At 38.0% G+C, this 14,737-nt stretch overlaps 1 protein-coding gene across 1 annotated transcript in view; it reads left to right on the plus strand.

Moving 5' to 3' along the window:
- The window catches only part of NSF (N-ethylmaleimide sensitive factor, vesicle fusing ATPase), a 164,371-nt gene that overhangs the window by 76,711 nt on the left and 72,923 nt on the right, over nucleotides 1–14,737 (plus strand). The window contains exon 9 of the mRNA XM_003414511.4: nucleotides 6,078–6,277. Coding sequence (XP_003414559.2) covers nucleotides 6,078–6,277 — 200 coding nt within the window. The remainder of the gene's footprint in view (nucleotides 1–6,077; nucleotides 6,278–14,737) is intronic.

Consider the following 14,737-nt stretch of genomic DNA (forward strand, 5'->3'; position numbering starts at 1 on the left):
TTATTGTGAAACAATTAAAATCCAGCCTTTGTGGTTCATATTCTAAGAGATCATTTAAAATGCTTTCTGACAAGGTGTCTAGAATAAGATACAAATCTACCTTAAACTAAATTCTTTACAGCATATAGTCTCATGTGACGTTCCAGTGTCTCTCACTGAAGTCTTTAGTAAACGATGGGATTATTTGCTCTGCTTATTCCTTTGACATTGAATTATAGCTTTGAATAATAGCTATCACATAGTGATACAGTAATAAACAGTAATACTTCTCATTGTCATAGTATTAGGAGAACAGTATGTGAGAGAGGGAGAGTAGTCCTAGAGTGAAATGAACAGGGTGGCCAGGTAAAGAAACTGCCTGTCTTACTTGCCTCTCCTAAGTGCAGTCTTCATTGTGTGTGTTTTATTTATCTGTGTGTTATTGGGGGCTTGACATCTATGTAGATGATCCTTTCAATAATCAAACCTCACTGTTTTTGTTTTTACCTCCTTGCTTCCAGTAAACTTTTCCTGACCTCTCTACTTCCAACAATCCTTTCCTTCACCCCACCCTAGCCACCCACTCTGGTCATGCCCAAGGTGTTTTCATTACCAATAGCCACACCATCTCTGGAATCTCAGTTTATAGCATTCTGCTCTGTAGCTACCTCCCATTTTTTCCTTGCTTACTTCTAGCATTCCCCTCCCACCCAACTCCAGCAAGTTTGATCCCACTGGATCCTCCTATTCATTTACTCTTAACACTTCTTAATGTTTTTGTCCTCTCTTCCCTTCTCACCCAGCCTTAGATTCTGTGGTCTGACATTTTTATTGTCCTTGCATACACGCGTAGCAGCCTTACAACTCTTCTTCTCAGCTCCCTGCCTACTCTGTGCCAGTACCCTGGCTGCTAAATATAGCTTAAGAAAAGCACAAAACCATGGTGTCTGAGCTCACTTTAAATTTATGAACCAAATCTGAGATGGGCCCACAGCATTTTCTGGAACCAATATTTCCTGGTGTCCCTTCCATATTTCCCTAGCCTAGCCAGTTTACTCTCCTATTCTCTGAGCTGACTAGTTCCGCTCTCCTCATACCTCCAACACCTCCTCTTCCCTTCCTTCATCCTCACCAGCAACTGATGACCTGGAATCCTGTTTCACTGAGAAAACAGAAGCAACCAGAAAAGAACTTCCCCATCTTCCCACCACCAGATATATCATTTGTTAAATGAGTGAAAGAAAACAATACCCTTGAGCTTCATTTATTCCTATATTCAAGTATGATTAGCAACTTAAATTCCAAAACCAAACCTATAAATCTATTTTTGGCCATTTTTGGATTATACTTTACTCTGCCACCTTCCTTTATATCACGATAAATGAGGGTTATTATATGTTTATGCCTCATCCAAATAAAAAACTAGATATTTTTTAGAAGATGATTAATAGGATCAGTTCGTAAAGCAAGCAGTTAAGTAATTGAGTACAGGCATACCTCATTTGATTATCCTTCGCTTTAGTGCATGTCACAGATGCTGCGTTTGTTACAAATTGAAGGTTTGTGGCGACCCTACACCGAGCAAGTCTGTCAGCACCATTTTTCCAACAGCATGTGCTCACTTTGTGTCTCTATGTCATATTTTGGTAATTCTCACAGTATTTCAGACTTTTTCTTTATTAATATACCTGTTATGGTGATCTGTGATCAGTGACCTTTGATGTTACTATTCTAATTGTTTTGGGGTGCCACAAACCATGCAAGTCTGCCCTTTGCTATTTATTTGCTAGTTCCCGAGCCCAAGGCACTGATCTCCGAGTGTGAGGGGACCTGAAAGGCCTTTTTATTTATTTATTAATTTTTTTCAGTAGGAGCAGGAGTCAGTACAGCTCTGCAGTCAGACATTCCAGCAGCCAGAGGTCAGAGGCTTGCCCAATGCCAGAGCCAGGTGAAAACAAGGGTATCATCAGGGTTTAGGGGGTGTCTTCCTGGAGGCTTCTGGCTCCATTTATTATTCATCTGCTTCTAGTGAAGTTGGAGGAATTTTAATGCTTAACTGGGCAAAAATCCAGAGCCAGCCAATGGGGCAGTGAGCCCCCAAAAAGGTTAAGAACATGCTTCCAACTGGACTTCCACCCTCTGCCTCTTTGTTCTCTAGTCCTTCCTCCACTCTACCACCAGAGTTAGCTTCTAACCACTTATCTGATTGCACCCCTCTCTCCTTACCTCCAAAGCTCTAGCCACAACACATTACTACTGACTGTGTTGGGAGAATAGCTCCAATGTCCACCATGTCTCTTTGCCTTTCATCATGCTATTCTTTCTCTTTAGGGTGCCATTTCCTCTCCCTTGCCCAACCATGGACCGCCTGCTCACCCTTCAAGGCCCAGATTGACGGTTACCTCTTCCCCATGTCCATCCCTGATTTTGTGCTCTCAACCTGGCAGAATCAGTCTTTCTTAATTAGGTTCCAAAAACACTTAATACATATCTCTGTTTTTGTTACGTGTCAAATCAGTCCCTACTCATAGTGACCCTGTATACAACAGAACGAAACACTGTCGGGTCCTAGGCCATTCTCACAGTTGTTGCTATGTTTGCACCCATCGTTGCAGCCACCGTGTCAGTCCATCTCATTGAGGGTCTTCCTCTTTTTCGCTTTACCAAACACGATGTCCTTCTCCAGGAATTGATCCCTCCTGAATACAAGTCCAAAGTATGTGAGACAAGGTCTTGCCAGCCTTGCTTCTAAGGAGCGTTCTGGCTGTACTTATATTCTGACAAAGATTTGTTCATTCTGGCACTCCATGGTATATTCAGTATTCTTTGCCAACACCGTAATTCAAAGGCATCAATTCTTCTCTAATCCTCCTTATTCATATGGCATATCTCTGATATACCATATTATAAATAATCTACTTTTATTTCTGTCTTTCCTACTAAACCAGGAATGCCCTGCAGGTAGGGACTACCTTTTTCATCTTTGTATCCCTAACACCTAGCTTAGTGCCTAGTCCAAATAGGAGCTTAATAACACCTTTGTTGAGTAGAATTACTTATGAAGAGTTTTTGTGACTCATTTAAAATTATAGACCAATACTTATTTAATAAGTCAGAGTAGGCAATAATAATAATAACAACCAAGTTCCATTTCCACTGCTTATTCAAGAAAGTGCTTCCTTTGTGAAAGTGGATTTTGAAAATCTTCATGTATTGATACCTATACCTATATATCTATATCTATCTAAGTTCTTTCCTTAGAGGAGGCTTTTTTTCAATGTATATTTTTGATGAGCTTTCTTGAGCTCCTACGAGAATTATAGTTCTAAAGCAGACTAGAACGTCTGTGACATGCCTGGTGATATTATATTGAATAGATTCTGTTGTTTCAGAAATCTGTATTATATATTATATATAATTATTTCCATGGACATTCATTTTCTCTCCTTTTCTCTAAGCCTTCATGGCAATATTTTGTGAATTATTTATTTTATAAACTTGGAGTCAATTTAATTCAAAACACATTAAATTGAGCGTTTTCCGCGTACAAAACAGTTACAGGATTAAGGTTCACGTATTTATATATTATGTAGTTTGTTTTGCTAAATTGGCAAAATCCCAGTCATTGCAAATGTGTTTTTTAGGTATCCAAATTAATTCAGCTATGAAAATAAACACTGTTCCATAAATTAAGAGCTTCAAATAATTATTAAAAGTGATTTCCTGCCCATCATTTTCTTTGAATTTTGTAGTTCAGCCATTTATTGAGTACATTATGCTTGGTGTTTGTGATTTAGGGTTAATGAGACAATACCTACCCTTGAATAGGTTACAGTCTAATACAGAAAAAAGTATATAAACAAATATTGCAATTTAACCTTGGATAGGAGGAAAGAACTTCTCCTCTGAGACCAAGGTTGAGGTTGAGAATGATATATTTGCAAATAAATTTCTAGGTAGAGGAGCAAGGAACTGAAGAGAGTTCATGCCTGATAGTCTATTTTTTAAAAAATGTGTGAAGTAGGAACCAAGGTCATCTCTAAAAAATGGCATAAGAAGGCTCTTGAGAAGAGAAAAATGGTGAAGACCTGGATAATTACTGAGGAGAATAGGAGATGAGCTGCCAAAGTAAAGAGTGAATGTACTATTGAGAAGCAGCGAGAGTAGAACTGAAATTGAATAGCATGAAATTGTGGGAATATCCATCAGCACAGTGGTGTAGTTTTCTCCAGCTATGCTCTGTGGCCAGTGCGTAGGTACAGTAAAGTCATAGTGTGTTGAAAGGTCGTGAGATGGGTGTAACAGGAGGAATGGAAGACCAAGGAGTAGAGACTCCTTGAAAGAAAGTGTGGCTTAATATGGAAGGAAATATGGTTAGGAGGAGTTGATAAACTTGGAGAAAGTGAAGAAGAAACTAGAGATGAGGATAAGGCCTGGTATTTTGTAGGTACTCAACAAGTCATCATTTCCTCCTTTCTGGCTCTTTCTCCCTGTGTTTGTGTCACCATTACACCCCCCTATGATTTATCTTTATGAATACTTTCAAATCATGATGGTAGCAGTTAGTTTGGAGAAGTCTAAGAGCCAGTTTCCAAAAGTCCTCATCGAATGCGTTCCAGTGGCTGAGATGCTGGCAGTGCTTGGTGATTTCAGCCTCTAGGAGAAACTCAAAGCTTATCCACTTATCTCTCTGCCAGTCTTTTGGAAGACTGGGGCAAGGGCTAAAGACATTTTATTGAATCATGGTTCTTGGGGTAGGAATTTAAACTATGATGAGAAGGGTGAAGACTCTAAGCCTTCAAGGGGTTCCATTAAGTTTCCCTTGTTGCTACAAGCCTGACTGTAAGCTCAGAGCTCATTACTTTCAAGGATTTGAAAAAGAGTCTTTTCTTGAAATAGAGATAGAAGTAATGATCACACTGGCAACCCAAAGGGTCTGCCTTCCTAGAATCTGAAGTTTCTGGTAGAGTTGTGATTTATTTTAAGTATTAAAGCATTAAATTAAGTATTTAAGTATATATTATTTTAATTTTTCTTAAAGATAAACTTTTTAAGGTTTTCATTCCAAAGAAGGACAAACTGTTTTCCATGGGAACACACTATTTATATTACACTTCCAGAAATTTTCTTTTTTACCTATAGTTATGAGTGTAACACTGAAATCTAATAATTCATTATTTCACAGAGTGCTCTTTTTTTGGTGTAGTATTGAGTCGGAATCGACTTAACAGCATTGGGGTTTTTTTTATAAAGAAAAAACTCTTCAGGAAGGAGTCATGCATCTTAACTGTGAAACTGCTAGAAAGATGAGGATTCCTAGAGTGAGTAAACAGAGACCACAGGTCATTATGATTTTAAGAAATGGAGTAACCACTCGTGTGTGGAGTTGGCTAAAGAAATCCTGGGGAGTCTAGAGCATCAGTCTTGCTATTCTGCTATTGTTAACAGTACCTTTAAGGCATTTAGAAATACTTGCCTAGAAAATTATTGAACACTACTCTTTTGACACCTCATCTTCATCTGGACTGCCCTGAGAAAGCACGTGCCTCACTTAGCATTAGTCACACATTAAACTTTATCCACAAAATCTATAATATCCATGTGGATCCTGTGGGTTGTTCTATACCCATCCAACTCAGACATGACTAAGGTATAGTTTCTATAGCCTACCATATCATAATAGATTTGTTTGGGGTTAGATTTGCCGGAAACAGATCTTTCCCCCCAACCTTAAATTAGAGGATAATGAAAAATAGGTAATATTGCCTAGTTAGGTATTTAGATCAAAGAGATATTTTCAGAGTTAAAAGTGTTTATTCTAAACGATAGTTCAAGTATACTTTACAAAGGCCTTTAATTGGCCACCTTTTCCCTCAAACATTAGTACTGGTGTACGAATTGTTTCTGGCTTTCCTGTGAAGAAGAGCTTCATTTGTTCATGTTATTCTGTCCGTGGCACATGGATATTAATATACGTTAAATAAAGACATTGATGTGTTTTTCCTAAAATGCATATGAAGGAGAAAGAGAACTTCCCTTTAGATGTCTTACTGGAATTTTGGTTAGTTGACATAAGACTGTCTTGTTTTCCCTTTTAGGTTGCAAACATGTTAAAGGCATCCTGTTATATGGGCCCCCAGGATGTGGTAAGACCCTTCTGGCTCGACAGATTGGCAAGATGTTAAATGCAAGAGAGCCCAAAGTGGTCAACGGACCAGAAATCCTTAACAAATATGTGGGAGAATCAGAGGCTAACATTCGTAAACTCTTTGCTGATGCCGAAGAGGAGCAAAGGCGGGTAATGTGAATAGAATCATAATTTATAAATGCATGTTATTGCTTATATGATAAATGAAACTCAGATTTATGGTAGGAAACTTGTTACTGTGTTCTATATTTTGAAACAACTTGCCAGTAAAATTTATTTAGTACCTAGTTTATGTATGACACTGAGCTAGAGATTATAGAGGATTTACATGATGTGAGCAGATGTCATTACCCACGCGTTCATAATACAAAGGAGGATGATTGTATAAGCCAAAGGATTTGCAAACACAGGTCATGAGTATCTTTTCAGGTGACACTTCTATTCCATATTGCTTCCAGAGACTTGAACTCATTTATCCTTTGAAAAGGGGAGAAATTATATCCATAAATAGACTGCAGAATTATATGTGTGTAAGGTCCATGTGCAGAAAGTTAGCATATTTAACGCTGAGTCAGCTCAGTTGTAGAATGACAGGATTGAATTGCCAGGGGTCAAAGGAAAGCTTGATTTTGATCTTAGAAAAAAATTAAATTAATTAAAAATCAAGTCAGAGTTTACTGATATTAACGTGTTTATTTCTTTGACAGAAAGCTTAAAAACAGTGCCATGGGATTTCTGGTTCTGGCAATACAGTAGACTAGGTAACCTGAAAACCTTCCTTCTATAAACACCTTCAAATACTGGGTAAAAGATAACTAAAATTATTTTAAATGCATATTTGAGCTCTCAAGAAGGAAAGGGAAATCTCTGGAAATGAAAAGAAAGTTCTGAAAATTAGAGTAGTAAGAATGTGAGCTGAAGCCTTTGGTCTTGGTAACCTATGGGTTTGAGTTTTAAAACCCACTTGAAGGCAGCAAATGAATCCTTGAATCTACTTAAGGTGTGGACTAAGACTTGTGACCTTCAAAAATTGTGCCTTCCCAGAAGAAAACAAATAATAAAAATTAGAGCTGAACTAAATGAAATACAAAACAGAAAAACAATTGAAAGAATTAACAAGACCAAAAGCTGGTTTTTTGAAAAACTCAACAAAAGTGATAAACCATTGGCCAAACTGACAAAAGAAAAACAGGAGAGGGAGCAAATAACCCAGATAAGAAATGAGATGGGCGATATACAACAGACCTAACTGAAATTAAAAGAATCATATCAGATTACTATGAAAAACTATACTCAAACAAATTTGAAAACCTAGAAGAAATGGATGAATTCCTAGAAACACACTACCTACCTAAACTAACACAAACAGAGGTAGAACAACTAAATAGACCCATAACAAAAGAAGAGATTGAAAAGGTAATCAAAAAACTACCAACAAAAAAAAAGCCCTGGTCCAGACGGCTTCACTGCAGAGTTCTACCAAACTTTCAGAGAAGAGTTAACACCGCTACTACTAAAGGTATTTCAGAGCATAGAAAAGGACGGAATACTACCAAACTCATTCAATGAAGCCACCATATCCCTGATACCAAAACCAGGCAAAGACACCACAAGAAAAGAAAATTATAGACCTATATCCCTCATGAATGTAGATGCAAAAATCCTCAACAAAATTCTAGCCAAGAGAATTCAACAGCATATCAAAAAAATAATTCACCTTGACCAAGTGGGATTCATACCAGGTATGCAGGAATGGTTCAACATTAGAAAAACAATTAATGTCATCCACCACATAAATAGAACAAAAGACAAGAACCACATGATTTTATCAATTGATGCAGAAAAGGCATTTGACAAAGTTCAACACTCATTCATGATAAAAACTCTCAGCAAAATAGGAATACAAGGAAAATTCCTCAACATAATAAGGGGCATTTATACAAAGCCAACAGCCAACATCACCCTAAATGGAGAGAGCCTGAAAACATTTCCCTTAAGATCGGGAACCAGACAAGGATGCACTTTATCACCACTCTTATTCAACATTGTGCTGTAAGTCCTAGCCAGAGCAATTAGGCTAGATAAAGAAATAAAGGGTATCCAGATTGACAAGGAAGAAGTAAAAGTATCTCTATTTTAGATGACATGATCTTATACACAGAAAACCCTAAGAAATCCTCCAGAAAACTACTGAAACTAATAGAAGAGTTCAACAGAGTATCGGGATACAAGATAAACAGACAAAAATCAGTTGGATTCCTGTGTACCAACAAAAAGAACATCAAAGCAATGCCATTTACAGTAGCCCCCAAGAAGATAAAATACTTAGGAATAAATCTTACCAGAGATGTAAAAGACTTATACAAAGAAAACTACAGTACACTTCTGCAAGAAACCAAAAGAGACTTACGTAAGTGGAAGAACATACCTTGCTCATGGATAGGAAGACTAAACATTATAAAAATGTCTATTCTACCAAAAGTGGTCTATACATTTAATGCAATTCCAATGAAAATCCCAATGACATTCTTTAATGAGATGGAGAAACAAATCACCAATACCATATGGAAGGGAAAGAGGCCCCGGATAAATAAGGCATTACTGAAAAAGAAGAACAAAGTGGGAGGCCTTACTTTACCTGATTTTAGAACCTATTATACCGCCACAGTAGTCAAAACTGCCTTCTACTGGTACAACAATAGATACATGGACCAATGGAACAGAATTGCGAATCCAGACATAAATGTATCCACATATGAGCAGTTGATATTTGGCAAAGGCCCCAAAACAGTTAAATGGGGAAAAGACAGTCTTTTTAACAAATGCTGCTGGCATAACTGGATATCCATCTGCAAAAAAATGAAACAAGACCCATACCTCACTCCATGCACAAAAACTAACTCAAAATGGATCAAAGACCTAAATATAAAATCTAAAACGATAAAGATCATGGAAGAAAAAACAGGAACAATGTTAGGAGCCCTAATACATGGCATAAACACTATAGAAAACATTGTAAAGAATGTAGAAGAAAAACTAGATAACTGGGAGCTCCTAAAAATCAAACACTTATGCTCATCCAAAGACTTCACCAAAAGAGTAAAAAGACTACCTACGGACTGGGAAAAAGTTTTTAGCTATGACATTTCTGATCAGCGCCTGATCTCTAAAATCTACATGATACTGCAAAAAGACAAATAACCCAATTAAAAAATGGGCAAAAGATATGAATAGACACTTCACTAAAGAAGACATTTAGGTAGCTAACAGATACATGAGGAAATGTTCACAATCAGTAGCCCTTAGAGAAATGCAAATGAAAACTACAAAGAGATTTCATCTCACTCCAACAAGGCTGGCATTAATCCAAAAAACACAAAATAATAAATGTTGGAGAGGCTGTGGAGAGATTGGCACACTTACACACTGCTGGTGGGAATGTCACATGGTACAACCACTTTGGAAATCAATTTGGCGCTTCCTTAAAAAGTTAGAAATAAAACTACCATACGATCCAGCAATCCCACTCCTTGGAATATATCCTAGAGAAATAAGAGCCTTTACATGAACAGATATATGCACACCCATGTTTATTGCAGCACTGTTTACAATAGCAAAAAATGGAAGCAACCAAGGTGCCCATCAATGGATGAATGAATAAGTAAATTATGGTATATTCACACAATGGAATACTACGCATTGATAAAGAACAGTGATGAATCTGTGAAACATTTCATAACATGGAGGAACCTGGAAGGCATTATGCTGAGTGAAATTAGTTGCAAAAGGACAAATATTGTATAAGACCACTATTATAAGAACTTGAGAAATAGTTTAAACTGAGAAGAAAACATTCTTTTGTGGTTACAAGAGGGGGGAGGGAGGGAGGGTGGGAGAGGGGTATTCACTAATTAAATAGTAGATAGACTCGATGGCACTGGGTTAAGAACTACTTTAGGTGAAGGGAAAGAGAGCATGCAATACAGGGGAGGTCAGCACAATTGGACTAAACCAAAAGCAAAGAAGTTTCCTGAATAAACTGAATGCTTCGAAGGCCAGTGTAGCAGGGGCAGGGGCCTGGGGACCGGGGACCATGGTTTCAGGGGACATTTAAGTCAATTGGCATAATAAAATCTATTAAGAAAACATTCTGCATCCCATTTTCAAGAGTGGCGCCTGGGGTCTTGAACACTAGCAAGCAGCCATCTAAGATGCATCAGTTGGTCTCAACCCACCTGGATCAAAGGAGAATGACGAACGCCAAGGACACAAGGTGATTACGAGGCCAAGAGACAGAAAGGGCCACATGAACCAGAGACTACATCATCCTGAGACCAGAAGAACTAGATGGTGCCCAGCTACAACTGATTACTGCCCTATCAGGGAACACAACAGAGAACCCCTGAGGGAGCAGGAGAGCAGTGGGATGCAGACCCCAAATTCTCATAAGACCAGACTTAATGGTCTGACCAAGACTGTAAGGACCCTGGTGGTCATGGCCCCCAGACGTTCTGTTGGCCCAGGACAGGAACCATTCCCGAAGCCAACTCTTCAGACATGGATTGGACTGGACAATGGGTTGGAGAGGGATGCTGGTGAGGAGTGAGCTTCTTGGATCAGGTGGACACTTGAGACTAGGTTGTCATCTCCTGCCTGGAGGGGAGATGAGAGGGTGGAGGGGGTTAGAAGCTGGCGACAATGACACGAAAAGAGAGTGGAGGGAGAGAGCAGGCTGTCTTATTAGGGAGAGAGTAATTGGGAGTGTGTAGCAAGGTGTATGTGGGTTTTTGTGTGAGGGACTGACTTGATTTGTAAACCTTCCCTTAAAGCACAATAAAAATTATTTAAAAAAAAAAAAAAAAGTTGTGCCCTCAGTGAAAACAGTGGACTGGAAAATACCTGCCTGCCAGCACAGAAAAATAATAAAAATGTTTATCTGCCTGGGTTCTGGAGTGGGAGCTGGGAATACTCCCTTAGGGATTCTAAGCCATGGGTTCTTGACTCATACTGGTTTGGGATTTGCGTATATGTGACCTATGTGGCCTGGAACCCCAAGGTGAGAAATTAATTAAAAAATTAGTCCTGGGCAAGTGATACCATAGGGTTGTCAGACATAAACAAACCCCAAGGGATGCTCCCACAATTCAGGCTGGAAGGGATTCGCACAGAAATTTTGGTGCACAAATAAAATAAAAGATGACAGAATACTGACTGTCGTGTGTCGCTCTAGCAAAATGGGGTGGTCCAGTTTCTTTTCACAAAATACTGTGCGATGAAAGCTTCCTGTTTTATAAGTATCTGTATGAAAATGCCGTTTTTCTTTTCGTCCTTAGAAATATATTATCCACTCATCAGTTCTTGAGTTTGATAAAATTTGTGTAGGATATCATCTGAAGTTACAGATTCTGAGCGTTTACTCGATCAAATTCACTGTCTTCCTTAGGATCTCACGTGCTGCTATGTCTCTTTGCATTCTTCTTCTAATTCATGTCATAATTGTGAAGCACCTTTCTCTTTCACTTTTTTTTCCATTATGGGTAGGAAATAAAATCTGAATTTATAACTGTGTTCAATAAAAGCTAAAATCAGGCAGTAGTGTCTCCAGACTTCTTGTATACCTTCTTGAAAGATGTTGCAATACTTTGGGCAACACAATAAAAAACTGAATTTCACTGTTGCATTTTTTTTATAGGCAATTTCATCCTTCTTTCATTTTCTTATTATTTACATTGTTTGCAGCATAGTTGGAAATAATTGATGAGCGATGATGAAATAATTTCTGGGATGATGAAATAGCAAAATGTTTCCAGATGTGAGTAAAATACGTTCACTAAGATCTCTTCAAGGATCTTAGATTTATAAAAAGGTTCAGTGGGTCCATATGGTCATTATAATATAGAATGAGCTTTATTTTAAAAAATGTTTTCCTTTTTGTTCTTTGGAAGACTCCTACCCACTAAACCCACTGCCATCGAGTAGATTCCGACTCATAGCGACCCTATAAGAAATAGTAAAAGTCGTGAAATATCAATCCTTAAAAACAGGTCTGCTCAAAAAAATAAATCTAAAAACTAAAACCAGTCTAATGGACCCGGATGCTATACTAAGGATTAGATACTAGGCACAGGTGAATTAAAATGCCCTCTAACAAAGCACTTTATATAATCTCAGTTGTGATAGTTTCGACATGGCAATGTAGATAACTTTTATGCTGTTTAGTACATGACACTCCAAAAAAAAAAAACTAAACCCTCTGCTGTCATGTTGATTCCAACTCCTAGCAACCCCATATAGTTTCCAAGGTGGTAAATCTTTATGGGGGCAGATTGCACCACCAGGGCTCCTAAAATATGACACTACTAATGATAAATCTGAGTTGGCCAAGAACTTGTAGGTAGATATTAATCATAGTCTTCCCAGTTATACCTTTCCCAATCTTTATATCCTGAGAATGGCTTGACATACTCAGGTAAGGACCCCATGGAGGGTGTATGTATGTTACATAATGAAGAAAAGCATTACCTCTGTGATTGCGGACAATCCAGGCAGACGGAGGTGAACACTTGCATATAGGTCAGACTAGTTAAATATAGAACAGACGCTTTCGGAGGCTGTAGCCAGCAGCTCAGTGGCATCTGGTCTGTTTTTGTGGGGAAGGACTTTGCAGATGGCAAGGACAGAGCTAGAAACCAATGAATTGAAGAGGATTGTATTGTGGAGATTTAAAGCCGTTGATAAAGAGTTTATTGATGATTCAGCTGGATTAATCTGTGAACATTAATCTTGACATCTCCCTTATCTGATTGCTAATTTGTTGGAATAAGCACTTGCCTTTATTTTAGTAACACACCTGTAAAAATTGATGTTATTGCACTGGCTAGGTTGGGGGAAGGGACCTGATGACAGGTCACAAGATTAGTAAGGTTCTGAAAAGGTCAAAATTGTACTGAATTATGTTTAGGACAGATTGCCCCTATGATCATTTAATCAAGCACAGTGTTCTTATTGTCTGTGGCTTCCCTGTGCACCTAGGTAATTTTTGAGGTTGGACTGAAAAGGAAGCTATAATTCCAGTGTCAACACAAGACACATTGACAGCAAAATCATACATTAATAGCAGCTTTTTGTCTCATGCTATATTAGGAAGATAACCTTGAATAAAAATGTCTTTTAAAAACAATATTAAATCTCACAGTTTTTCAGTCACTAACAGGAATGTCCATGTTTTTGCACAGAAGATTGTAAAAATTAATACCCTAGTACATGGGAGGAGCCCTGGTGGTACAGTGGTTAAGAGCTCAGGCTGCTAACCAAAAGGTGAGCAGTTCAAATCTACCAGCCGCTCCTTGAAAACCCTACTCCGTCCTATATATAGGGTTGCTATGAGTCGGAATGGACTCAATGGCAACGGGTTTGGTTTTGGGGTTTAGTGCATAATGTGCTTTGGCAAAGCTAAGATTGTAGTTCCACTTCCTCATTCCAGTTTTGTCTACAGATGGAAAGATGAGAAGTTTTTGATGTTCAATTTTTTTTAAGCAGCAAGTTGCTATTTATCATCAGACATCTGTTCAATAAATACAATGAAAGAAATGAAGTTGATTTTTTTTTTTTTTTTTGGATTTGGATATAGTTTTTAAAACATTTGTGGAAGGAAAACAGTTCGTAAGTAATGCTCAGGGGGAAAAAAAAAGCCTAGTTAAATTTTAGAAGCCTCAATGGACTTGTGACTATCATATCGTATAGAATTTCATTAAAGAATGGACAGTAGTCTAAATATGAATAACAGAATATAAGTATTATAAGATAGTGCATCTTTTTTTTTTTTAATTATAATGCAGTAAAATTGATTTTTGTTCTCTTTGGGTATACAGTTCTTTGAATTTTTACACATGTACAGATTCGGCACTGGGCTGGGTTACAGATTGATGTAGGAGCACCAGTGGCACAATGGTTAAGTCCTAACCAAAAGGTTAGTGGTTTGAACTCACCAGCGACTCTGCAGGAGAAAAGACCTGGTAACGTACTGCTGTAAAGATTACAGGCTAGGACACCCTATAGACCTGCTCTACTGTATCCTATAGGGTTGTCACAAGTCAGAATCTACTTGATGGTATACAACAATAACATAGATTTGTGTAACTACTACCAAAATTAAGGTACAGAACACTTAGATCACCCAAAAAACTCCCTCATGCTGCTGCTTTGTAGTCATCTTCCCCCCACCCATAACCCCTGGTAACTACTGATCCCTGTAGTTTGTCTTTTCAAGAATGTCCTATAGGTGGGATCATACAGTGTGTAATCTCTTGAGACGGGCTTTCACTCAGCATAATGCTTGTGAGAGTCATCCAAGTTTTTCCATGTATCAAATGTCCCTTTTTATTGCTGACTTATGTTCCATTGTATGGATGTTCCATAGTTTATTCATTTACCCACTGAAGAACATTTGGGTATTTTCCAGTTTTTGGCTTTTGGCAATTATGAACAGAACTGCTGTAAACCAAGGAATGGGATTATTTGGGTCATACAGTGTTTTATGTGTTTTTGGTAAAAACTTTTTATATTCAGGTTTTTTCTAGACCCAATCTAATTTCCTTTAGGTCATTTTTG

The sequence above is a fragment of the Loxodonta africana genome, chromosome 18 (assembly GCF_030014295.1).
Source record: "Loxodonta africana isolate mLoxAfr1 chromosome 18, mLoxAfr1.hap2, whole genome shotgun sequence".
Classification (NCBI taxonomy): domain Eukaryota; kingdom Metazoa; phylum Chordata; class Mammalia; order Proboscidea; family Elephantidae; genus Loxodonta; species Loxodonta africana.